We start from the raw sequence: 24,770 nt of genomic DNA, 5'->3' as shown, positions 1-24,770 counted from the left end.
GTGCATTGTTTTGAAACTTCCTGGTAGATTAAAACGGGAGACGAACCACGGTCTAATGAAGCTGGAGGATGTGCCTTGAATTGTGCCTGAATAGATAGTGGACAACACAGTGAAATGCATGGTATCTTTACTTCGCGATACGTTCGTAAACCGGAATGTGAGGAAGCCAAGCCTGACTAGATGCATATCCAGCGTAATACAACCAGGAAGTGGAGGAATTCCAGTTAATAACAAAGTTCAACAATTCCAAACGTTTGTTTGGAGATAACAGCTACGCAAAGAAACGTATAGATAGAATTATCAGGACATGAAGGCTGTGGAACTAATTACAACGAAAGCACAGCTGTAAAATCAAAAGCATTAAGAAACTCTAAATTGGAAGAAAAATGTGGGAAAACTTGTACAATCCGCTAAACACTTCAACTGCGCGCACAGAGACATAATTTGCTTCGCCGGAAAATCACTGCTAATAGCGAACTTTACAAAATAGGTCTATGCTGAGTCTCCATGTGCCGAAACTGCAGTCTAGAAGAGACAGTAGAAGATAAGCGTACATGCTGCGAAAAACTGGAAATATGTCGGTGGACTTGGGAAATAGAACCAATACAGGGTGAATATTAATAAAACCGAAAAACTTCAGGGACTGAGTCCTGATTGGAAATGGAGGAAGAACAGTCTTATGAACATGTGTCCAGAAATGCATCGTTCCCCACCCTCACCTACCTTGGTCTCACCATTGACCGTCACCTCACCTGAATCCCTTATCTCCGCTCTATCCAATCCAAAGCCCACAATGGCCTCCAGCTCCTCAAACTCCTCTCTGGCCAGACATGGGGGTTGAACCCCTCTACCATCCTCCACACCTACAAATCCTTAATCTGTCCCATCCTCTGTTATGCCAGTCCCGCCTGGATATCCACCCCCACCGCCTAAATTCTATAAGTCCCTCCAGATCCTCGAGGGCCATGCACTCTGCTTCGCCTTCCCTAAACACCTCCCGTCCCTCTCGCGGATCCTCTACTACCTGATTCCTTTCCCCCATCTGCTCCTATTCCTCAAACATATCTTCATACTCTACACCTCCCGCTGCCTTGATCCCCCTCATCCTCTGGTTGCTGCTCTCCTCTCCAACCCCCACCCTCTGCTGCACCTTTACTGTTGTGTCCCCCTAACCTCCATCTCTACACCCTTCATCTCCTTTCCCAAGGTGGCTTTTGTCAACTCCCCCTCCTGGATGATGCGCTCTCTCCTCCATTTATCCCTCCTATCCTCTGTCCTTTTCCCAGGTTCCCTCTTTCCCCCTTACATCCTGTTTTTTACCCACCTACCCTCTCTCAGCCACCCTTCTCTCCCCCGAGTCCTTTTGCGTTTCATTCCTCTGCCTTTCCCCATTCCCTCTCGCAACTGCTCTGCTCCCCCCTTCCGAGTCCTCTCCCTCTGTCCCCCCCCCCTTTCGTTTTTCCTCTTCTCCCCCCCCCATTTTCCCCACCTCGTCTGTCCAGGTCCCCCCCCCCCCCGCCCCATCTGCCCTTGCCTGTGGTGTGTAATCTTCATGCCGCCTTTTTAGTGCAGTGTTTCCAGTGACTGTTAAGTGCTGTGCGTCTTTTCAGAAGTGTTGCAAACGGATATCATACTGTCGCTGTGTGTGATTTTTATATCTCTTGCGAACAGAAACCAGACTGTCGCCATGTTTTTTTAATTGTCTCTCTACTATTTTCCCTGCCTGCTTCCTGTGTATTTTATTATCATCCCCCACCATTTGTTTTATGTTTTAACTTTCCACAATTTTCCGCCATTTTGCAATTTACGTCACCGTTTTATCGCCTGCTTTTATTGTTTCTTATCTTCTTATGTTTTAAAAATTCTGTAGGCTGGAGAGCAGCGTACTAAGCTGTTGCCGACCCGCCCCCTTCGGGGGAATCGAAATCCAATAAAGGAAAAAAAATGCATTTTTGCCTCGGTAGATGGCGCTGACGAACGGGAGTTCCTCTGACCACGTGCCGCGTGTCCATTGTGTGTCGCAAGCTGTGTGATTACTGCAGCGTACTGTAAGCAGCAGAATTGCCCGGTATTCATGTCGGGAATAAGCCGAGATGGTGTTTGTGTACGCCCAAGCGTATGAAAACGGTCCAGAGGTAGCATGGCTATACCACAATAAGCACGCTCACAGACAACAACCATATCACACAACATTTCGAGCCCATTTTGGGGGTCTGTGTGATCATGGTTCCTTTCAACAGACGAACGCGCAGGGAGAAATGGTTCAAATGGCTCTGAGCACTTTGTGACTTAACTTCTGAGGTCATCAGTCGCCTAGAACTTAGAACTAATTAAACTGAACTAACCTAAGGACATCACACACATCCATGCCCGAGGCAGGATTCGAACCTGCGACCGTAGCGGTCGCTCGGCTCCAGACTGCAGCGCCTAGAACCGCACGGCCACTCCGGCCGGCGCGCAGGGAGACGGCGGACTGTGCGGACACCAGATTTCCTTAACTGCCTGCTCAATGTGCAGACTGAATAATATTGAGGATTGGTTCCTCAAATTATGCCGTTTAAAGTCCTCTAGCCGCTAGCGTAGCATCTGTGTAATTTTGCGCCTAAAGGTTCGGGACATCCTCTGCAGAGACCAAGAAAACTGAGACGTGACGCAAAGAAAAGATCAGAGCTACTCCTAAGCTGTAGCGACCTAGACAGTACCGGTTGGAGAATATTTTTCCTCTGAAGCGAGCTATCAGTTGACACCTCCACACATTAGCTGGCTTTGCTCCGGCGCTTGGTAAGACATGTGAAAATAAATCTGTGTGTAGTGGTCGTGGAAATGGGTTGTTTTTTCTTCTATAATAAGAACTACATTGACATTCCTCTGTAACAGAAATGAATTTCCGAATCTTGTACCAGTGCTAAATATAAAAAAAACACACTTTATCTCATCTTAAGTAATTCCTGAGATCTTAAAAAGTTTTTAATGAAAGGAGGAAAAACTAGACCTATTGTGCTATCTATTAAACTGAAACGAAAGAGTGAAAATATGAAATTTCTGTTATCTTTCTAGTTTAATAATGGGACTTTTTAATTCTATAATTGACAAATACTCACCTTCCATGGAAAAAATGGGACAGAAATACGAAAAATATAATCTAATTTTATGTTGAATTGTGAAGCATAAGACACTGTTAAAGTGAGTAACTTGTATGTTACATGTGAAGAAAACTCACCAGTAAACTGCAACATGTAACGTGCAAAGTAGTATATTATTTCTTGCTAAGCTAAGTGTTCGGAGAAATTAGAACCCAGTTAGATGAGGACATAATAGAAGAGTTTATATTTTAAATACATTTATACTAACGATGACAATATTTCAAACTGAAAGCATTGGCGCTGGTAACCACACACCGCCAACTTCTACTCTGTTTGCAGAAGTACGGTTACTGCAACGGCTTTGCTTCTGTCATTGTACACATTCACCCGTGTCAGTTTTCGCTACTAATTACGATACACACTGTTTACAGATATTACACTTTAAATTAAAAGGGAGTTCAGCGTTGGCCGTAATATTGATGTTTTATTCATAGCATCTTCAGTGCTGTACAAATTAAACTCAGACACTGGTATCAAGTTATCAATAACCAAAACTGAGAAGCGATCACTGAGTTATTGTGATCGCTTCTCAGTTTTGGTTATTGATAACTTGATACCAGTTCAAAAATGTTCAAATGTGTGTGAAATCTTATGGGACTTAACTGCTAAGGTCATCAGTCCCTAAGCGTACACACTACTTAACCTTAATTATCCTAAGGACAAACACACACACTCATGCCCGAGGGAGGACTCGAACCTCCGCCGGGACCAGCCGCACAGCCCATGACTGCAGCGCCCCAGACCGCTCGGCTGAACCCGCGCTTGATACCAGTGTCTGAGTTTAGTTTGTACAGCATTGAAGATGATCACCATGTGATCGAAAATCGATTCTGCTATCAATAAAACATCAATATTACGGCCAACGCCGACCTTCCTTTTAATTTAACATATATGGTCGTTGTGCACACAGCACTCCATGGAGTCGCCAATCAATATTACAGTTTGTTGCCTATACACGGTATGCGCGAAATCACAGCAGCCCATTCTCTACTGGGAATATTTTCAGACATGAGATTCAGTACAACCTTATACAAATCCCCGTCTCCTGTATTAGTTTTCGTTGCATGAATCTAGTTCTATAGCTGGCAGGTTAAAGTCTTCCGAATTACAATAACATGATCAGAAAATGTACCCGTGATATTCTCCAAGTTTTCTCTGACCCCGCCCGGATAACCGAGCGCGTTAAGGTGCTGCTTCCGGGATTCGGGAAGCAAATATGCCTCGGTTCGAATCCACTTCGTGGATTAACGACGACGGCTGGTGGGTGAGCCAGCAAGCCGTTTTTTTTTTTATTTTTTTTTTTTTTTGCCCACATCCAACTAGGTAAATACCGGGCTGGTACCCGCATCATATCACAGACGAACTCTATGCAGACTGTTAGAAAACGATCCAACCAGCCACTTGCGTTAGCTTGGGCCTTGAACAGGCCTTGAACCTAGGGAATCAGTGCCGAAAGTTGCGACACCTATGGTGCTGTTAGAATCCCCTTGAAAACCTGTGGTCACTGCGTCTCCAGATACGTAACGTCTGACCGGTTAGTTTCAGGTTGAGTGGCGGGCAGTAGTAGTATTGCGTATGTCTGGACCGAAGGCGAATGTGGAAACTGGCCGCACGGCTCTCGACTTACACCCGCAACAGTTATGAGGCGCTGCCTTTTACTGATAACATATCTGGTCCAGAACGGGATTTGACTGTTAAGTTTTGTCGGGGGCAGCAGGTGGGTATGCTGATCACTGTCATCTGCAACGTTAGTCGGTAATGGAGCCCCTCTGCGCGGCAGCAGGCAGATCGGTAAAAAAATAGCCACTGTGCACTGCGCATGTTACTGGGAGATCTCGTCCGAGATGAGAAGAATGCCGTGCCGGCGGCTATTGAGAACACTATGTCCAACCGGATGCAAATCATTGCTGATGTCGGCACGAATAATACTCGCCAGCTGTGAGACCATGCCTGGTTCCTTTCGATGGTTGGTTGGACTGATGAAGGCAAGCACAGCTCACTATTTGCAGCGTTGTATCCAGAATCGATCCCAGTCCTCTAGTGGAGAACCGAGTTGAAGAAACCAGAGGCCCAAACGATTCTGCCACGATCTCAGATGCGAATTTCTCGACCGCTGTCATGGAAAATTGTAAGCCACCCTTCAATATGTCACTAACAAAGGAAGCAGATTATGTGTGGCGCGTGTACAAGGAGAGTTTTTAGGTTAGAAGAGCATAGGGGCGACGATGAACTGTCTGCAGAAATCTGAGATAGGTCAGCTACATCACTCTCAGAGGAGAATGTTCATCCTTGCTGATCGGAAAGGGCCAGTGTTAATGTGGCGTTAGTAAACTGCACGATCGTTCTTCCTAAGGTCCGAGAATTAGCATCAGTTAATATAAGCAAAAAAGCTACATGGTATTAGGAACAGAAAGCTCGCTGAAACCGGAAATGAAATCCTAAATTCAGATAGCAAGGATAGGCTAGAAGACAATGGCGGCGGCTTTTTTATTTCCTAAAAAAATTCTATAGTATGCAGTGATATTATTACATATTCAAAATGTGAAGCATCAAAGTTGGGTCAAAAATGGTAATTGTATGCTTTTATAGACCACCTGCTTTAGAAACTGTAGTCGCAGAGCGCTCCAGAGAAAACTTGGAGAACATCACGCTTAAATTTCCTGATCATGTTATTGTAGTAGAGAAGACTTCAACTTGCCTGTTATACGGGGTGGGGCAAATAAAAGTGGCGTGGAGTAGTGGATACGATTGGATGTGAATTTTTGGCAGCATTAAGGACAAGGAAAAGACGTACAGTTACTTCCAAAAGGAGAGAGCAACTGCCCGTACTGCTAGCCAAACCTTGGACCACATTTACACAGTCTTCACGCCTGACAGAGTTGTTAGCAGAGGTCAGTCTGGTCGCGGGTTTAGCTTGCTACCTAGATCACCTAATCATTCAGTGTGCGATTATTTTGTGTGCGGAGCCCTCAAGTCTAAGGTGTATGGCAATAACCCTCATAATCTCCAAGAACTGCAGCAGAACATTTCGGATGTGACTGCAGCAATTCCAGCAGCCCAGCTTCGATCCCCCCAGAAGTGCCAAGCGATGAATGATAGTCACTTTCAACGTCTGTTATAGTCAGGTTACTACTTTATTTCCTTTCCTCTGTTGTGTTTCTTTGTACCTGGAACTCTGTTCCCCAGGCCACTTTTATTTGCTTCACCCTGTAAAATTGGAAAGTCATGTAATGAAAACTGGTTCCGGAGACAGGGATTTTTGGAATGTTGTTCGCAGTGCCTTGCCTGAAAATTATTTTGACAGATAAGGGGATGTTGTGATTTCGCACCCATAGCAATATTCTAGCGCAAGTTGGATAGTGCGATATAAGGCAATTGTCTGTGTGCCTTCAATCATTCTAATTTTATCGCTGCTGTTCTTACGTGATGTGAGAGCAAGGGAGAGTTTCTGAACTCATCTGTGAAAACATGTTCCATATACTAAAAGTTTAGTCTTCCAGTAAAGAGCGTAATGTGTGACACTAGTGTACAAAGACAACCTCTGTAACCGTCTCTTGCTGACCAAAGAAATCATTCTTGAACCGGATTTCTTAGTGTCTAATCAACATCCTTCAGTAATTTACATTCGATAATGTGCAAAACAACGATTTACACACTTAAAAAAATGTTTTGCATCACCTCGGTTCCGAGAGTTCCGGAACCTGTGCAACGTTTCCACTCTTTTTATCGCTTATGAAAACCACACATTGCATTAGGTATCACAATACAGCGAGACCTTCAGAGGTGGTGGTCCAGATTGCTGTACACACCGGTACCTCTAATACCCAGTAGCACGTCCTCTTGCACTGACGCATGCCTGTATTCATCGTGGCATACTATCCACAAGTTCATCAAGGCACTGTTTGTCCAGATTGTCCCACTCCTCAACGGCGATTCGGCGTAGATCCCTCAGAGTAGTCAATAAACAGCCCTTTTCAATTTATCGATAGAGTTCATGTCTAGAGAACATGCTGGCCACTCTAGTCGAGCGATATTGGTATCCTGAAGGAAGTCATTCACAAGGTTCAAAAATGGCTCGGAGCACTATGGGACTCAACTGCTGTGGTCATAAGTCCCCTAGAACTTAGAACTACTTAAACCTAACTAACCTAAGGACAGCACACAACACCCAGCCATCACGAGGCAGAGAAAATCCCTGACCCCGCCGGGAATCGAACCCGGGAACCCGGGCGTGGGAAGCGAGAACGCTACCGCACGACCACGAGATGCGGGCCATTCACAAGGTGTGCAAGATTGGGGCGCGAATTGTCGACCATGAAGACGAATGCCTCGACAATATGCTGCCAATATGGTTGCACTATTGGTCAGAGGATGGCATTCAGGTATAGTAAAGCCGTTACGGCGCCTTCCATGACCACCAGCGGCGTACGTCGGTCCCACATACTGCCATCCCGAGACAGCAGGGAATCTTCACCTTGCTACACTCACTGGACAGTGTGTCTACGGCGTTCAGCCTGGCCGGGTTGCCTCCAAACATGTCTCCGACGATTGTATGATTGAAGGCATATGCGACACTCATCGGTGAAGAGAATGTGATGCCAATCCCGTGCGGTGCATTCGGCATGTTGGTGGGCCCATCTGTACCGCGATGCATGGTCTCCTGAACCTCGCCACGGACGTCAGGAGTGAAGTTGCGCATCATGCAGCCTATTGCGCACAGTTTGAGTCGTAACACGACATCCTGTGGCTGCACGAAAAGCATTATTCAAAACATGGTGGTGTTGCTGTCAGGGTTCCTCCGAACCATAATCCGTAGGTAGCGGTCATCCATTGCAGGAGTAGCCCGTGGGCGGCCTGAGCGAGGTATGTCATCGACAGTTCCTGTCTCTCTGTATCTCCTCCATGTCCAAACAACATCGCTTTGGTTCACTCCGAGACGCCTGGACACTTCCCTTGTTGAGAGCCCTTCCTGGCACAAAGTAACAACGCGGACACGTTCGAACCGTGGTATTGACCGTCTAGGCATGGTTGAACTACAGACGACACGAGCCGTGTACCTCCTTCCTGGTGGAATGAGTGGAACTGATCAGCTGTCGGACCCTCTCCGTCTAATATGCGCTGCTCATGCATAGCTGTTGACACCTTTGGCCGGGTGGCATCTCTGAACAGTCAGAACCGGGGTGATGCAAAACTTTTTTTGATGTGGTGTATTTACAAGTGGTTCATGTAAGGGTTTTGACAAGTAGTTACTCTTGCATAGGAACTGCCTCCAACAGGATCATAGAAAGATACGTTTTTTTTTACAGGCGTCAGTTAGTTGTCGTCTTAGCCAGTACTAGCCATGTGGTGTTCGGGAGGGGACTAGACACTATCGAATAGTTAATGGATCCGCTGGAGGGGGGGAGGTGAGGTTGGGGACAGATATTGTTACCCGGGCTGCCGAAAAGCTCCATAGAAACTTGAATTTCGCCAGTCCAAATAGTAGCTTCGAATTATACAGGTGATTGGAGAGAAATGAACTACGAAAGGAAAATAAACGTTCCCCGTTTAACTGCGAAGTGTATGTTAGGCAGTGATAAATTAAAATGATACTTAATTTCTTGCAAAAATAAATTCCAGGAGTTGGATTCAAGGAAAACTATTCTCATATGTGGTGTAACTAACGTAAGATATCAAAGAGTTGTTGGATTTTGCCTCTGATAGTCTGTGATAGTATGGTAAAACGTCATAAAATTAAAGGATAAGTAATCTGCTATTACAAACGTGTGAAAACAACCGCTTACTCTCTGCTGGTTAGTCTCAAAGAGCAGGGAAAGTTAGAGCTTAACTTTCCATCGTCGGCGTTGTCATCAGATACGGAGCATAAACTCGGCTTTGACAAGGACAGCGGAAGCATTAGATTGTATCCTTTTCAAGAAAACCGTTTAAGCGATTTACGGAAAGCACAGAAAACTTAAATTTAGAAGACCAGACGAGGATTTGGTTCCGGTCCGTCCGGAAGAGAGTCCAGTTGTTTAACCACTGCGGCACCTCTCTTGTTGTGGATATGCGTGTGCACCACTCCAAATACAGAAGTAGATCTAAGTGTATATTGTTTGTCAGTTACTACGTCCCGCTTTATTTACGTGCCATTGAGTCCTGTGGACCTTTCAAAGTTTCGTCAGTTTACCTTCTGGAAAACAGAGCCCTGCATCTTTCGTGCAAGCATATGTTACGTCTCGAGAATCCATTAGAATCATCCGCCCGCACCGCTACTTGAAATGAATTCCGTAGAAGTCTGCATGCAGCGATCGTTGCGATAAATTAAAGCCATGTTCTGAAATTTTGCGTATGATGATCAACACAGCCTATACCTCCGAATTGAGCGAAATAACTTCTTCCTCATTCCAATATGTTATGTTTCGTTGAAATACTGCTATTTTTTCTTAATGCACGAACTGAGGCATCTATTTTTTTACTAACACAAATTATAGTTACTTCAACAACATATCTACCTGAAATCGTAGCCTTATTTCACATTGCAGAATGACCACAGCCAACGAGGCCGAAGAGTAGCTTGCACAGTACAGACACGTGCAGAGATTCGACAAGTACTGATGACTATCTCAGTACGTGACAAAGGGCAGGAAAGCCTCAGTTTTGCTGGGTTCGCGCGGTTACTGTTCGAAATATGTAACAGGAAAACCCTGTAAGAAATTATGAAGAAATTCCTTACCTCAGCACTAGCCAACTAATCACTATAAGCAGCTTACTGGCTCATCGTTACTGTTCACCAAATCAGCAGCCGTCTGATATTTATTACCCTGAATGAAATTTACTATCACCTACGAACCGAAGACCCTTGGAGTATGAGTGATACGTTGACTTGGCATTGATGCCAGAAGCAAATGATACTGCAGCATGTTGTACAGGTGTGCATTCAGCTGTCAGCCGGCTATTTAATCATAACTCACGTGATAGCAAGTTGCATCATAAGCCCGGTCTCCTTGGAGTTGTTGTTGTCTTCAGTATCATGACGACAGTCAATAAATAACGAGTGCAGAAGGAAATGGTTATGACAGTGAGAGAAAAGAGGTAGGAGGTGACAAATATGCAACTTCGTGGCAGCCAGGAATGTATCTTTGACGCTGCTTATAACTGCCAAACAAGAGTACAAAATCACTTTGCAAACAATCATCCAAAAGAAAGTGACAACAGGAGATGTCACAGTGGCCAGGCAAGGTAAGACCAGAGATTAAATTTCCATCTACACATCCACGTTTATTTTTCCGTGTTTTTCTGTATCGACTAAGGTGAATGCCTGGGTGGTTACTTTAAATACGACACACTTCCTCTAATAAAATCGTCGTCGACGGGATGTAAGACCCTAATCTTCCATTATTTTTAAAGACAATGAATTTATTGGATTTTTTTGTTAGCCTGTCGTACTGCTTTTGTATAATCTACAATGAAGAGCCTGTAGGGAAGCAGCCTACTCACGCTGTAGTAAATTCACATCAGTCTTTCCATTGTGTGCCAGCCAGTCTGCTGTAACTAGCTCTGACGTCATAAATGTTGCGCAATACTTTAAAAATCAAGCAAATAACCTAAAACTTTTCTAGCATGTCACGAGTAATACTAAATTATGTGTGTTGAATATCAGTTCGATAACTTTAGCCATTTTCGAAATTTGGACGTTTTTCTGTAAAAATCATTGGCGCAACAGAAAAGAGCTAGAGACTTCAAAATTTATATTTAGATTCATCTTTCATAATAATTTAATAAAAACAGGACTTTGGATTTCACAAATTAAGATTTTAGTGGAAATTCATGATTTTCTGGTTTTCGTCTCAAAACTTAAGGAAGCAAGATAGATTAAGTAGGCTAATAAATAAGGCTAAGATGTTTAGATTTAAATAGGTTGGAGATCCGCTATAACTATGAAGATGTGAAAAGTTTCATTTGAATACCTATAAAATTATAGCGATAGCGTATCTCCAAAGGGCCAGTTCAGAGCTCATCTACTGCGTGCAGTGTAATTAAATTAATTCTCTCGCCCAAATTATTTAACTTAGCCACGTCAAAATTTTATTATCAATACTTACCTGCGTGCTGAATGCACATTTAAATTAAGAGCTTCATCGGCCATCAGCAAGAGAAGCTAAGATTTATTAGGTAACTTAAAGTGGTGCATTAGTAGCCCAGCGGCTAGTCGGGAGAGCCGATTTGATCAGGCGTTCCCTTAGCCGTCCGCACCGCGGCTTTATATATAAGAACGCTGCGCGAGGAAGCAAGGCCCCAGTTCTCTCCAGACGCTGAATAACACGCCATCTGTGTCGGGAGTCGCGTCGCGCCGGTATCACTGCTACAAACAGCCTCGGATGCCGTATTAAGTTACTAGAGATACGCGTAACCATGGAATCATTTCAGGTGAAGTGTTAATTCTGGGATGATTTTCATTATCTAGCTTCAGTTTGCGTATTGTCGTATTTTCACGTGCCGTCGTGGGACAGACATTCTACCAATTATTTAGCGTGGCGTTTGATGAAATATTTTCATCAAATTATGGCGAGCATTCATTTTAACATTTTATTCGGACATTTATAGTTGCATCAGCGCATTAGACTCTGAACTGCTCTGTTAGTTAGGTTGTATGGATACTTGTGTTTTTTCATTTGTGACTTTCAGAATATACTCAACTATTTTGGAAAATCGTTTTTGATTATAAATCCCGGACAATCTCCTAATTTCTTCAGACTTATAAGCTGCAGCTATAATTGTATTCTCAGATGAAGTGGGCACTAGGAATTCTAATTACAGGCTTCACGTTTTGTTAAATCACTTTCTGGTTGCTAAAGTGTAATTAGAGAGCCAGTGTTGAGAACGGCGAAAGACAGCATAAATAACATTCTAAATGCCAGGAACTGATTTTACATTCAAACTTTATACAGTAAACAATTATTTTTCTCCATTCGCCGCCCCACAAGCCAAAGAAACTGGTACACGTGCCTAATATCGTGTATGGCGCTCCCGAGCACATAGAAGTGCCGCAGTGCCGCAACACGACGTGGCATGGACTCGACTAATCCCTGAATTAGTGCTGGAGGGAATTGATACCATGAATCCTGCAGCGCTGTCCATAAATCCGTTAGAGTACGAGGGGGCGGAGATCTCTTCTGACAAGCACGTTGCAAGGGATCCCAGATATGCTCAATAATGGTCATGTCTGAGGGGTTTAGTGGCCAGCGGAAGCGGAAGTGTTTGAACTCAGAAGAATGTTCCTGGAGCCACTCTGTAGCAATTCTGAACGTGTGGGGTGTCTCAGTGTCCCGTTGGAATTGCCAAAGTCCGTCGGAATGCACAATGGACATGAATGGATGCAGGTGATCAGACAGGATGTTTACGTACGTGTCACCTGTCAGAGTCGTATCTAGACATATCAGGGGTCCCATATGACTGCAACTGCAAACGCCTCCACCAGCTTGAGCTGTCCCCTGCTAACATGTAGAGTCCATGGATTCATGAGGTTGTCTCCATACCCGAACACGTCCATCCGCTCGATACAATTTGAAACGAAACTTGTCCGACCAGGCAACATGTTTCCAGTCATCAACAGTCCAATGTCGGTGTTGACGGACCCAGTCGAGGCGTAAAGCTTTGGGTCGTGCAATCATCAAGGGTACACAAATGGGCCTTCGGCTGAGAAAGCCCACATCGATGATCTTTCGTTGAATGGTTCGCACGCTGACACTTTTTGATGTCCCAACACTGAAATCTGCATCAATTTGCGGAAGAGTTGCACTTCTGTCACGCCGAACAATTCTCTTCCGTCGTCGTTGATCCCGATCTTGCAGGATCTTTTTCCGACCGCAGCGATGTCGGAGATTTGATGTTTTACCGGATTTCTGACATTCACAGTACACTCCTGAATTGGGCGTACAGGAAAATCCCCACTTCACCGCTACCTCGGAGATGCTGTCTCCCATCGCTCGTGCGCCGACTATAACACCAAGTTCCAACTCACTTAAACCTTGATAACCTGCCATTGCAACAGCAGTTAACCAATCTAACAACTGCGCCAGACACTTGTTGTCTTATACAGCCGTCGCCGACCGCAGCGCACTATTCTGCCTGTTTACATACAGGGTGTTTCAAAAATGACCGGTATATTTGAAACGGCAATAAAAACTAAACGAGCAGCGATAGAAATACACCGTTTGTTGCAATATGCTTGGGACAACAGTACATTTTCAGGCGGACAAACTTTCGAAATTACAGTAGTTACAATTTTCAAGAACAGATGGCGCTGCAAGTGATGTGAAAGATATAGAAGACAACGCAGTCTGCGGGTGCGCCATTCTGTATGTCGTCTTTCTGCTGTAAGCGTGTGCTGTTCACAACGTGCAAGTGTGCTGTAGACAACATGGTTTATTCCTTAAAACAGAGGATTTTTCTGGTGTTGGAATTCCACCGCCTAGAACACAGTGTTGTTGCAACAAGACGAAGTTTTCAACGGAGGTTTAATGTAATCAAAGGACCGAAAAGCGATACAATAAAGGATCTGTTTGAAAAATTTCAACGTACTGGGAACGTGACGGATGAACGTGCTGGAAAGGTAGGGCGACCGCGTACGGCAACCACAGAGAGCAACGCGCAGCTGGTGCAGCAGGTGATCCAACAGCGGCCTCGGGTTTCCGTTCGCCGTGTTGCAGCTGCGGTCCAAATGACGCCAACGTCCACGTATCGTCTCATGCGCCAGAGTTTACACCTCTATCCATACAAAATTCAAACGCGGCAACCCCTCAGCGCCGCTACCATTGCTGCACGAGAGACATTCGCTAACGATATAGTGCACAGGATTGATGACGGCGATATGCATGTGGGCAGCATTTGGTTTACTGACGAAGCTTATTTTTACCTGGACGGCTTCGTCAATAAACAGAACTGGCGGATATGGGGAACCGAAAATCCCCATGTTGCAGTCCCATCGTCCCTGCATACTCAAAAAGTACTGGTCTGGGCCGCCATTTCTTCCAAAGGAATCATTGGCCCATTTTTCAGATCCGAAACGATTACTGCATCACGCTATCTGGACATTCTTCGTGAATTTGTGGCGGTACAAACTGCCTTAGACGACAGTGCGAACACCTCGTGGTTTATGCAAGATGGTGCCCGGCCACATCGCACGGCCGACGTCTTTAATTTCCTGAATGAATATTTCGATGATCGTGTGATTGCTTTGGGCTATCCGAAACATACAGGAGGCGGCGTGGATTGGCCTCCCTATTCGCCAGACATGAACCCCTGTGACTTCTTTCTGTGGGGACACTTGAAAGACCAGGTGTACCGCCAGAATCCAGAAACAATTCACCAGCTGAAGCAGTACATCTCATCTGCATGTGACGCCATTCCGCCAGACACGTTGTCAAAGGTTTCGGGTAATTTCATTCAGAGACTACGCCATATTATTGCTACGCATGGTGGATATGTGGAAAATATCGTACTATAGAGTTTCCCAGACCGCAGCGGCATCTGTTGTTGAAAATTGTAACTACTGTAATTTCGAAAGTTTGTCTGCCTGAAAATGTACTGTTGTCCCAAGCATATTGCAACAAACGGAGTATTTCTATCGCTGCTCGTTTAGTTTTTATTGCCGTTTCAAATATACCGGTCATTTTTGAAAGACCCTGTATCTCTGTATTTGAATACGCATGCCTATACCTTTTTCTTTGGCGCTTCAGTGAATATAGTCCTTATTAGAAGGTTAGATTTGTATGTCATGTAACTAATGAGGAGGTAATGAACAGAATTAGGGAGAAAAGAAATTTGGGGCACAACCTGACTAGAAGAGGGTATCAATTGATAGAACACATTCTGTGACATCAATGGATTACCAGTTTAATAGTGGAGGGAAGTGTGTGTGGGGGGGGGGGGTGGTAAAAATTATAGAGGGAGCCAGGAGTAAGACATTAAGCAAATTCGAAAGGCTGTAGGTTGCAGTAGTTATTCAGAGATGAAGAGGGTTGTACAGGATAGAGTAGAATAGAGAGCTGCATCGAACCATCTTCGGACTGGAGACCACAACAACAACAACAAGTCTGAATGAACTCTACGGAGACTGTGTTGAGGAAACGATTTGGTTTGTAGAGTCCAAATGATACGAGGCAGGTGGGGGATGGAGTTCAATAAAACACTGAAAGCGCTGATGAATTACTGTAGACACCAAAATCGGCCAAGGAAAAGTTAAAGATTCGGGGTGCTGTGTCGTCTGAAAAAGACACAGCCAGGGCAAAAGAACCATAGGCGCAAAATGCAAGCTGGTGCCAGTGCCATAGAGACTCCACCAGCGCCACGGGCGGCGGTGAGGATGAAGATATCGTCATCGCCTCGGCTAATTGCCGGCCGAGTACAATCTGCCAATGACCGGACGACAACGGTCGGAAGCCTACTCGGAAGACAGAAGCGCAGCTCTCGTCCACTTGGTTATAGACAATCGTCCAGCGCTTAGACAGGGAACGTCGTTCAGTGAACTCTTAGAAGTGAACAGACAGTTGTTGTAAATTGCATTTGTTATGTACTGTGACGTTTACCTACGCTTATTAGCACTTAGTCATTGGGGGCCTTTTTTATGTTACATTACCCGGCCTTTTTTGTGGTCTATTACATGCAGTGTTGCAGATTTATTTTCAACAAGTCACAATGATAATAAACCTTATTAACTTATTTGTGTGACTTTGTTAGTAATTTGTTGGAGTGTTGTAGAATTTCGTTTTTCTATCCTTTTACCTGACTGTGGGGCATAGCTGTACAATAGTGGCAAGGATAAATTGTCTCCGCGGTGTACTGCACCAGAAGCCGTTTCACGAACTCACAAACTCGGCCTACCGTAACAACAGTGGCGACTCGGCCTCCACACCAGTAGCGATCAGGTCTTTACAAAACTGGCGACAGGGGTTACAAAAAGGGAATCATATCAGATAAACGCAAAACAATGCACTGGCGTCAGAGAGAAGTTTTGGAACGTTCTAAATTCTGTTCTACCTCATCTCGGAGAAGATAATAAGAGATAAAGATAAAAAAAAATTGGAAAGCATTGTAATTTAATGAGAGCACGATCAATAAATACGAAGAACGGATGGATAAACGGAACACAAATTGACACAGGATTAAATAAAAATATTGAATATTAGTGAAACAAATAGAAGGTTGATGGAACTATCAACAAACGAAGGTAATAGAGGAACAATCGAAACTGAATCAATGGAGTAGTGAAAAAATAATGATTTAAATATCTAATAGTTTTGTTGAGATAATGTTTAGACCAGAGTGAGTCCAGTCTATTTTGCTGTTCTGCACATTGTAATGCTGCAGCGGTCATAAAGTTGGAGCACAATTAGGAAATATGGAGAGAAGCTGAGAATATGCGATCAATAAATTGTGAGAATGATATGCGTACTGATTAGGTATGAACAAGGCTAGACAATAATGGGACCTCAGGAGACATAACTCTGTAGGGAACATTCTGCCGTTTTACAGAGGACGAGGGATTATTTAATAAGGAGCGGTACTCTGGGAGAAGAAGAAAGGGAAGGAGGGATAGTTGAATGAAGTACTGAAGTACCTGAGAGAACCGGAATCAGGAAGCATGGCGTAGAAAGATGCAGCGCAGGGAAAAACGAGATAAAAACTGCTAGTGAGAATGGACCATGGTACGTATGGTTCATGATCGCCGGCAAGCATGGAAGCAGAGAGCTGTGAAGCGTAAAAAAAATATAAAAATAAAAAATAAAAAAAGCCTTACACTAAAGTGCCAGTTTCATTAAATCTGTAAGTTTCATCTCAGGATGACAAAGCAGGAAAATAATTTATCCTGTGACAGAGATGAATTTGATCTAGAGGACGTCCATTAAGGAGACTCCACCGTGTCGACGTAAACTTGAGAAAGAGAATTAAGTTCTGTGAAAACAGAACACCCTGAGACCAAAGATTACGTAACACCCGATCTCCTTGAGGCGTTGACAGCTTTGCACTACGCTCTGTCAATAAACAAGGATACGAAAGTAAGCTGAGAACCGCCTGCATACGTAATGAGAGCTGGTGTACAGTCAGATTTGTACAGAAGTAAGCAGCCACAGACTTAATATACACGTGCATTACAAATCATTAATCAGAATTCCACTTCAAATTACCTGGAGTTCTTAGCAAACAAAGTGCTGTAAGATCCCCAATGTTACAGCCCATCCAGGCTGACAGTACAGATAAGCAGATGCGAAACAGAAAATAATTGTTATACAACGTCCAAATTTAAGTTAAAACATAGTTACTTGAAGGTAGACTCAACTACAGCGGAATCGCACGTCTCTCGTCAGCAAACGCTATTAAATCGTTGAAGCATATACACACCGCTTACAGTTTGCGAACAGATAACAAAACCGTTAACATTAGTTTTTAGCATCAGTACGAAGGAGGCTGACTAGTTATGTCGATAAAACAGTTCGCATAAAGCGCTTCGTACGCAATAGGACGAACTTATAATAACTATCATACCGCAGAGGAAACAGCCAGGTTGACATATTACGAAAGTGTGTCGTATAGGTAGCCAACCTACCGTTTAATAATTCCACGTCCATTCTCTTAAATGCTTTGCCATTCTAAACACTATAAGAACATAAAGTGTTACTTATGAATAAACTGTTAAATCAAACTGCAAACGCTACTGCAACATACAAACGAAATCATAAAAACAACGAAGTACACTCTAAGACAAAAAGAAGACGAACCACGAAGGAATTATCCGAATACGACGGAAAACGGCTGATGTGATGTACATGTGCTGTTGATTACAATTTCAGAAAAAGTGGATGATTTATCGAAGAGAAAAAGATTCACAAACTGAGCAAGTTAATAACACGTTGGTCCACCTCTGGCCCTTATGCAAGCGGTTATTCGGCTTGGCATAGATTGATAGAGTTGTTGGGATGTCCTCCAGAGGGATATAGTGCCAAATTCTGTCCAATTGGCGCTTCAAATTGTGAAAATCCTGAGCTGGTTGGTAGGTCCTACCCATAATGCTCCAAATGTACTCAATTTGAGAGAGATCAGGTGCCCTTCTGGCCAAGGTAGAGTCCTGCAAGCACGAAGACACGCACTAGAAACTTACGCCGTGTGCTGAAACCTATCCGAGGATGGCTTGCCGTGAAGGGCAACAAACCGGGGCACGGAATATCGTCGAAGTACCGCTGTGCTGTAAACGTTCCGCGGATAACAACGACAGGTGTCCGACTATGAAAAGAAATGGCGTCGCAGATCATCCTTCCCGGTTGTCGGGCCGAATGGTGGGTGATAGGTTGGTATTCCACCGCTGTCTGAGGCGTCTCCAGACATGTTTTCTCTGGTCATCGGGGCTCATTTCGAAGAGGGAGTCATCACTGCAGACAGTTCTACTCCAGTCAATGAGATTCGATGTCGAAAACGTGTCTGGGGATGCCTATGACAGCGGTGGGTTACCGATCTGACTGTCGCCCGCAGTCAGGACTTATGGTCTGGGACGCTATTTCTTTTCATAGCAGGACCGCTTTGGTTGTCATCTGCGGCTCCCTTAGAGTTCAACAGTGCGTCGATGATATTCTACGCCCCTTTTTGTTGTCCTTGATGGCAAGCCATCCTGAGCTTACATTTCAGCAAGATAATGCCCACCTGCACATGGTGGAAGTTTCTATTGCTTGTCTTTGTGCTTTCCAAAGCTTATCTTGGCCAGCAAGGTCGCCGCATCTCTCCCAAACAGAGTATATTTGGAAAATTACGGGTAGGGGCGTCCAAGCAGCTCGCGATTTTGACAATCTAACTCGTAAGTTGAACATAATTTGGCACAGTGACCGTGAGAAGGACATCCAACAACTCTGTCTTTCAGTTCCAACACGAACATCTGCTTCTGTAGGCGTCAGAGGTGGAGCAACACGTTATTGAATGGTTCAAATGACTCTAGGCACTATGGGACTTAACATCTGAGGACATCACTCCCCTAGACTTAGAACTACTTAAACCTAACTAACCTAAGGACAGCACACACATCCATGCCCGAGGTAAGATTCGAACCTGCGACCGTAGCAGTAGCGCGGTTCCGGACTGAAGCGCCTAGAACCGATCGGTCACAGCGGACGGCAACACGTTATTGATTTGCTCCATTTGTGTAGCTCTTTATCTTGAGTAAATGATCGAATTTTTCTGAAACTGTAATCATTTGTCTATGTATGAACATCAAAACTACCGATTTCCGTCGCATTCGCAAAATTTCCTTCGTGGTTAATTTTTTTTTTGTCTCAAAGTCATGGAATTTCAAGAACCTTCTTTAATAGTTAGATAAGAGTTGATTGGAAAATGTGAAAAATTAGTCTCTTAAAATAACTTGGGGAAATTAAAAATGTGCTTTACACGTAAATAATATGCTGATGACAAATAGCCTCGAGATTGTACTCATTTTTTCTATCAGGAGCGTAAAACAATCCAATTTTAAACAATTCTTTTGTGGATTACCTAGAGCTTATAATAAGAGTGTCCCTAAACATGTTTGGAAGGAAAAACATTAATGATATAAACTGTGTAGTTGTGACGAAGGTGTCTTTAGTTTCTCTTTCAATTTTCATTTAGGTTCATGTATGTGAGGTGGTGGGAGGGGTCTAAGAACTCTTTATTCATTAGCTTAAGCAGCAGTAGCTCCCATAAATGTCTCGTAAGTTCCAGTAAATGATTTGTGAAATATTCAGACGTCGAAATCATCAACGCTTGCAACGTTCCTTAATTCATGCTCACAGTTCCTATGGTAATTAGCTACCTTGAATCAATAGCACTATTTGTTGTAAAGCTACATCCTTACAGTAATTACTAAGATCATCCTTCACGTATAGACATAAAGAGACGGGGGGGGGGGGGGGGCGGGGGGAGGGGAGACTAATTTATGTAGATGTAAAGATAAGTGCGAATAGCACTATGCATTATAGTAATAGGTTATTGTTTTTAATACAGTATACAGAATAAATTTCTATGCTGTCTTTTTCTCATGCTAATGTAAGTTATGCTTTGACTCGTTCTACATCCTTAAAGGTTCTCCTTTGTGATGGAATCTATGGAACACGATAAACGAATGAATTTGGAAGATTTAGCATTTTGAGTTACCACGAAGAAAACGATCATTGACACATAGTCAGCGGAGATTCATAAAATATAGCTCGTGTGGAACGCAACTTCTCATGAAATAATGAGTATTATCGACGGCGGATATCAAATTAATTTCATATTTCTTGATCTCCAGAAGGCCTCAGATACCGTTCTCACAAGCGGCTTCTAATCAAATGGCGTGCCTGTGAAGTGTCGTCTCAGTTGTGCGATTGGATTAGTGATATTCTGTCAGAAAGGTGACAGTTCGTATTAACTGACGGAAAGTCATCGAGTAAAAAAGAGGTGATACCTGGCGTTCCCCAAGGAAGTGTTATAGACCATCTGTTGTTCGTAATCTATGTAGATGATTTAGGAGACAGTCTGAGCAGCCCTCTTAAATAGTTTACAGATGATGCTGTTATTTCCCGTCTAGTAAAGTCTTCAGAAGATGAAAAGCAATTGCAAAATCATTTAGACGTGATACCTGTATGGTGCGAAAAATGGTAATTGACCCTAAATAATGAAGTGGCAGGTCATCTACATGAATATTTAGAGGAATTCGTTACGTTTAGACTACACGATAAATTGCACAAATCTAAATGCTGTCACTTCAACTAAAATCCTAGGATTGAGGATGTGCTAAGGCGAAACAGAGACTTCGTTTTATTGGCACAACACTTAAAAGATGCAGCAAATTCGCTTGTCTGTCGTGTGCTAGAGTACTGCTGTGTAGTATAGGATCGCTACCCGAAAGGACAGATATCGAAAAAGTTCAGAAAAGGACAGTTTGTTTTGTATTATCGCGAAATAGGGGAGAGAGTATCACGAATATGATACGCGAGTGCGTTTTTCGTTTCGGCGGGATCTTTTCATAAAATTTCAGTCACCATCATCCTCCTCCAGATGCGAAATATTATGTTGACGCCCACCTACACTGAGAGAAATGATCATTGCAATAAAATAAGAGAACTGGGAGCTCGCACGAAAAGATTGAATTTTCCGTTTTTTTTTTTTTTTTTTTTTTTTTTTTTTTTTTTTTGCGCTGTTCGGGAGTGGGATGATAGATAAATAGCATCGAAGTCATTCGATGACCCCTCTAGCAGGCACTTAAATGTGAGGTGAGGAGGAGTCATGCAAATGTATAACAATGGCAACGATGTTCTTGAGAAAACCGGTTGCTTAAATTAGAAAACTTTGCCATATTTTTGCTGCCGCCGTAGTGAATCTCGCGTACGAGTAACGAGGGTAAGATAAGTGGAGGCGTAGAGACTATCAGTTCTCGCTCGCTCCACACGCCAATGCAACAGGATAGAAAATGTGTGTTATTGATACGAAGTACACTCCACCTCGCACTGTAATGTGGCTCGCAGTCTGTCTATGCAGATCTGGTTTATGTACTTTAAGACGATCGCATGCAAAGAATAACATTATGTGACGACTACTGGTGCCTGCCTTCAAATAATAGTCCGTGCGATAAGTGTGGTGGGCAATGCGGTAACAGTAAGCGACGCGAGGACTCACCATGATCGGCGTTGCTCGGTTGGCTGCAGAGCGTCGTGTTTTGATTGGGGTGTGGCCGGCCGGTCTTTTAACCGCGGCGCCCGGACTGGAGGCTCGGCGGTTTCTCCGCTCGCCATTGGCCAGCGCGCTGGCTGCCGAGGTCGCCCAGGTGACCCGCGGAACGCGTCAACAGGTGGTGCGCGTCTCGGAGCCGCCGAGAAAACTCTGCTTGTTGACTCTCGGTAAGGAGCCATGTCACATCATTGTTTATCCTCAAGTACCAGGGGTAGTTTCCGGGTGGGAAGGCGCGCCGGTCCCCGGCAAGAATGCGCCCGGCGGATTAGTGTCGAGGTCCGGTGTGCCGGCCAGTCTGTGGATGGTTTTTAAGGCGGTTTTCCACCTGCCTCGGCGAATGCGGACTGGTTTCCCTTATTCCGCCTCAGTTACACCATGTCGGCGATTGCTGCGTAAACACTTTTTCCACGTACGCGTACACCATAATTACTCTACCACCCAAACATTGGGGTTACACTCGTCTGGTGTGAGATGTTCCCAGGGGGTCTACTGGGGGCCGAACCGCACAATAAGCCTGTGTTTGGTGTGGGGCGGCGGAGGGGTGAGTGGACTGCTGTAGCCAATTGTTGGGTTGTGTACCACTGAGACTACGGCGGGGCCGAAGCCTCTCCATCGTTTCTAGGTCCCCAGTTCAGTACCATACCGTACCAGAGGTAGTCACGAAGTTTCAGTCATCACCCCGAATACGATAAAGTTACTTAATACTTTGTTTATTTGCATGTACATGGCTGTAGTTCTGGTACATACTGAAATCCCCCCGTCGCAGAACCGTGGCACGCTGCTAGGGCAACCAAAACAAAAAGGGCAACCCACTGACAATCTGGAGTATTTTGCTGTAGCTCGTTGTCAGCATTTGAAGTGGAGCAACGATGTAATAGCCCATGCTGGGTCGGCGGGACTCTCCTGGGTGGTTTCTCAATGTCTTCTGAATTAACTTTCTTTGGCACAGGCACACATCTTGCCTGTTTTAAATACTCTGGAAATTTCCCTAATGTAAAGGACTTATATACTGTGTTTGTCAAAGTAGCGTCCGCTCCCCGGTAGCTGAGTGGTGCCGGCACGGTAACTCAGCGTGTTCGGTCAGAGGGTTGGCTGCCCTCTGTAATAAAAAAAAACTGAGTTAATCGATCACCGACGAACTGAAACGGGTGTCTTGCGATGTCCGCCACGAGCAGATGCAACGAACGAAAACGAACAAAAAAAGAAGTGGTCAGCGCGACAGAATTTCAGTCCTAAGGGCCCGGGTTCGATTCCCGGCTGGGTCGGAGAGTTTCTCCGCGCAGGGACTGGGTGTCGTGTTATCCTAACCATCATCATTTCATCCCCATCGACGCACAAATCGCCGAAGTGGCGTCAAATCGAAAGACTTGCACCCGGCGAACTGTCTACCCGACGGGAAGCTAGTATACTGTTTATTCGTTGTTTCAGCACATATATTGTTACTCCATCTAGGCCTGCTGACTTTTTATTTTTATGTTTCGTGCGGTCTTACTGACTTACAGGTGTTATAGTTGTTTCTGGCAATTTTATTTGTAATTTTTCTGCAATACTTGAAAATGCTGATTCACGTACTGTGCTACATGGTTTGGATCACTTATTACTTTTTCCTCCTCTCTTATCAGTATGTTGTTATGCTCTTCCTTTTCTCTCCCTGTTTCCTATTTAATCATATCCCAGAATGCTTTGCTTTTATTACATGGATTTTTGCAGCAGTAAGCACCATTCTATAAATCTTTTTGTAGCTATGATAGATATTAAAGAACTATGGCTCATTATGACGATCTTTCATGAAAGTTAGGTACTCAAGGAGTTGGTATGACTTGATAATAATTGCTGCTATTTGATTTTGTGAGACATTGTTACTGGTGAGCATGATTTAGGAACCGCCTTTTCAAAGTTCAGTTTAAGTAATGTTGAGAACTTAGAGAATTTCACATTTTCTGCATACACTTCACCCCAAATTTGGTTTGCTAGCTCTCTTGAAAAAACTTGCACTTTTATTTCTGATAAATGTCTTTTGCAGGACTGTAGCTTAGGGATTTTTTCCACAACTAGTTGTACTGTTATTTGGCAGAAATGGAATGAGAGTCCAGGATTATTTACAGCTACAATACATTCTTGCACGTTTATATTTTTGGTAACACGGTCGATTACTGATGGAATGATTGTAGTTACACTTGTTTAATTTAACGAGCATAACAAATCTCTGAAGGATATTTTGAGGACGCTGCTAGTTTTATTTGTAATATTTGTGTTTAAGTTTATAAAAAAAAATGGCTCTGAGCACTATGGGACTTAACATCTGAGGTCAGCAGTCCCCTAGAACTTAGAACTACTTAAACCTAACTAACCTAAGGACAACACACACATCCATGCCCGAGGCAGGATTCGAACCTGCGACGGTAGCAGTCGCGCGGTTCCGGACTGAAGCGCCTAGAAGCGCTCGGTCAAAGCGGCCGGCTACACGTTATTAGCTTTTTGTCAGTTCAGTCACCACACAAAATTATGTTGACTTTTGTAGTTGAGATTTCGTACATTTTATTAGTTTATTCAGAACAGTTTGCACACCATCACTGGATGATCGATACACATATCAAATAAGTAATTTCTTACTGATATGAAATCTTGTTAATTCAATAGCTGCTATTTCAAAGTGTGGGCTTCACTTACAGTGCTAAGGGCTTATCTCGATTTAAAACGTGTTCCTTTTCTAATCTAAAAACATGATCCATCATACATGTTGGGTTTTTGTGTCTCTACACCAGTGCTGAGAGATACTCGTACAAACTACTGTGCTCACCTTTAGTTGTCTGTATTTTATTCTTTATTGCTTCTGTGTTTTGATGAAGGATTGTTAAGTCTTTGAAATGCCCCATCTTACTTTTTCCAGTGCTTTCTGTTTCTTGATAATTGTCTGTT

The 24,770-nt window shown here is 43.9% G+C and overlaps 1 protein-coding gene across 1 annotated transcript in view; it reads right to left on the bottom strand.

Annotated features, from left to right (window-relative positions):
• LOC126199381 (4-hydroxyphenylpyruvate dioxygenase) overlaps positions 1-21,937 on the bottom strand; it is a 140,782-nt gene extending 118,845 nt beyond the window's left edge. Inside the window, exon 1 of the mRNA XM_049936302.1 lies at positions 21,798-21,937. Coding sequence (XP_049792259.1) covers positions 21,798-21,800 — 3 coding nt within the window. The 5' untranslated portion in view covers positions 21,801-21,937. The remainder of the gene's footprint in view (positions 1-21,797) is intronic.
• Positions 21,938-24,770: the final 2,833 nt, after the last annotated feature.

Source organism: Schistocerca nitens, chromosome 1, assembly GCF_023898315.1.
Source record: "Schistocerca nitens isolate TAMUIC-IGC-003100 chromosome 1, iqSchNite1.1, whole genome shotgun sequence".
Taxonomy (NCBI): domain Eukaryota; kingdom Metazoa; phylum Arthropoda; class Insecta; order Orthoptera; family Acrididae; genus Schistocerca; species Schistocerca nitens.
The sequence above is the reverse complement of the archived record's forward strand: the minus strand, read 5'-3'. Positions and strand labels throughout refer to the sequence as shown.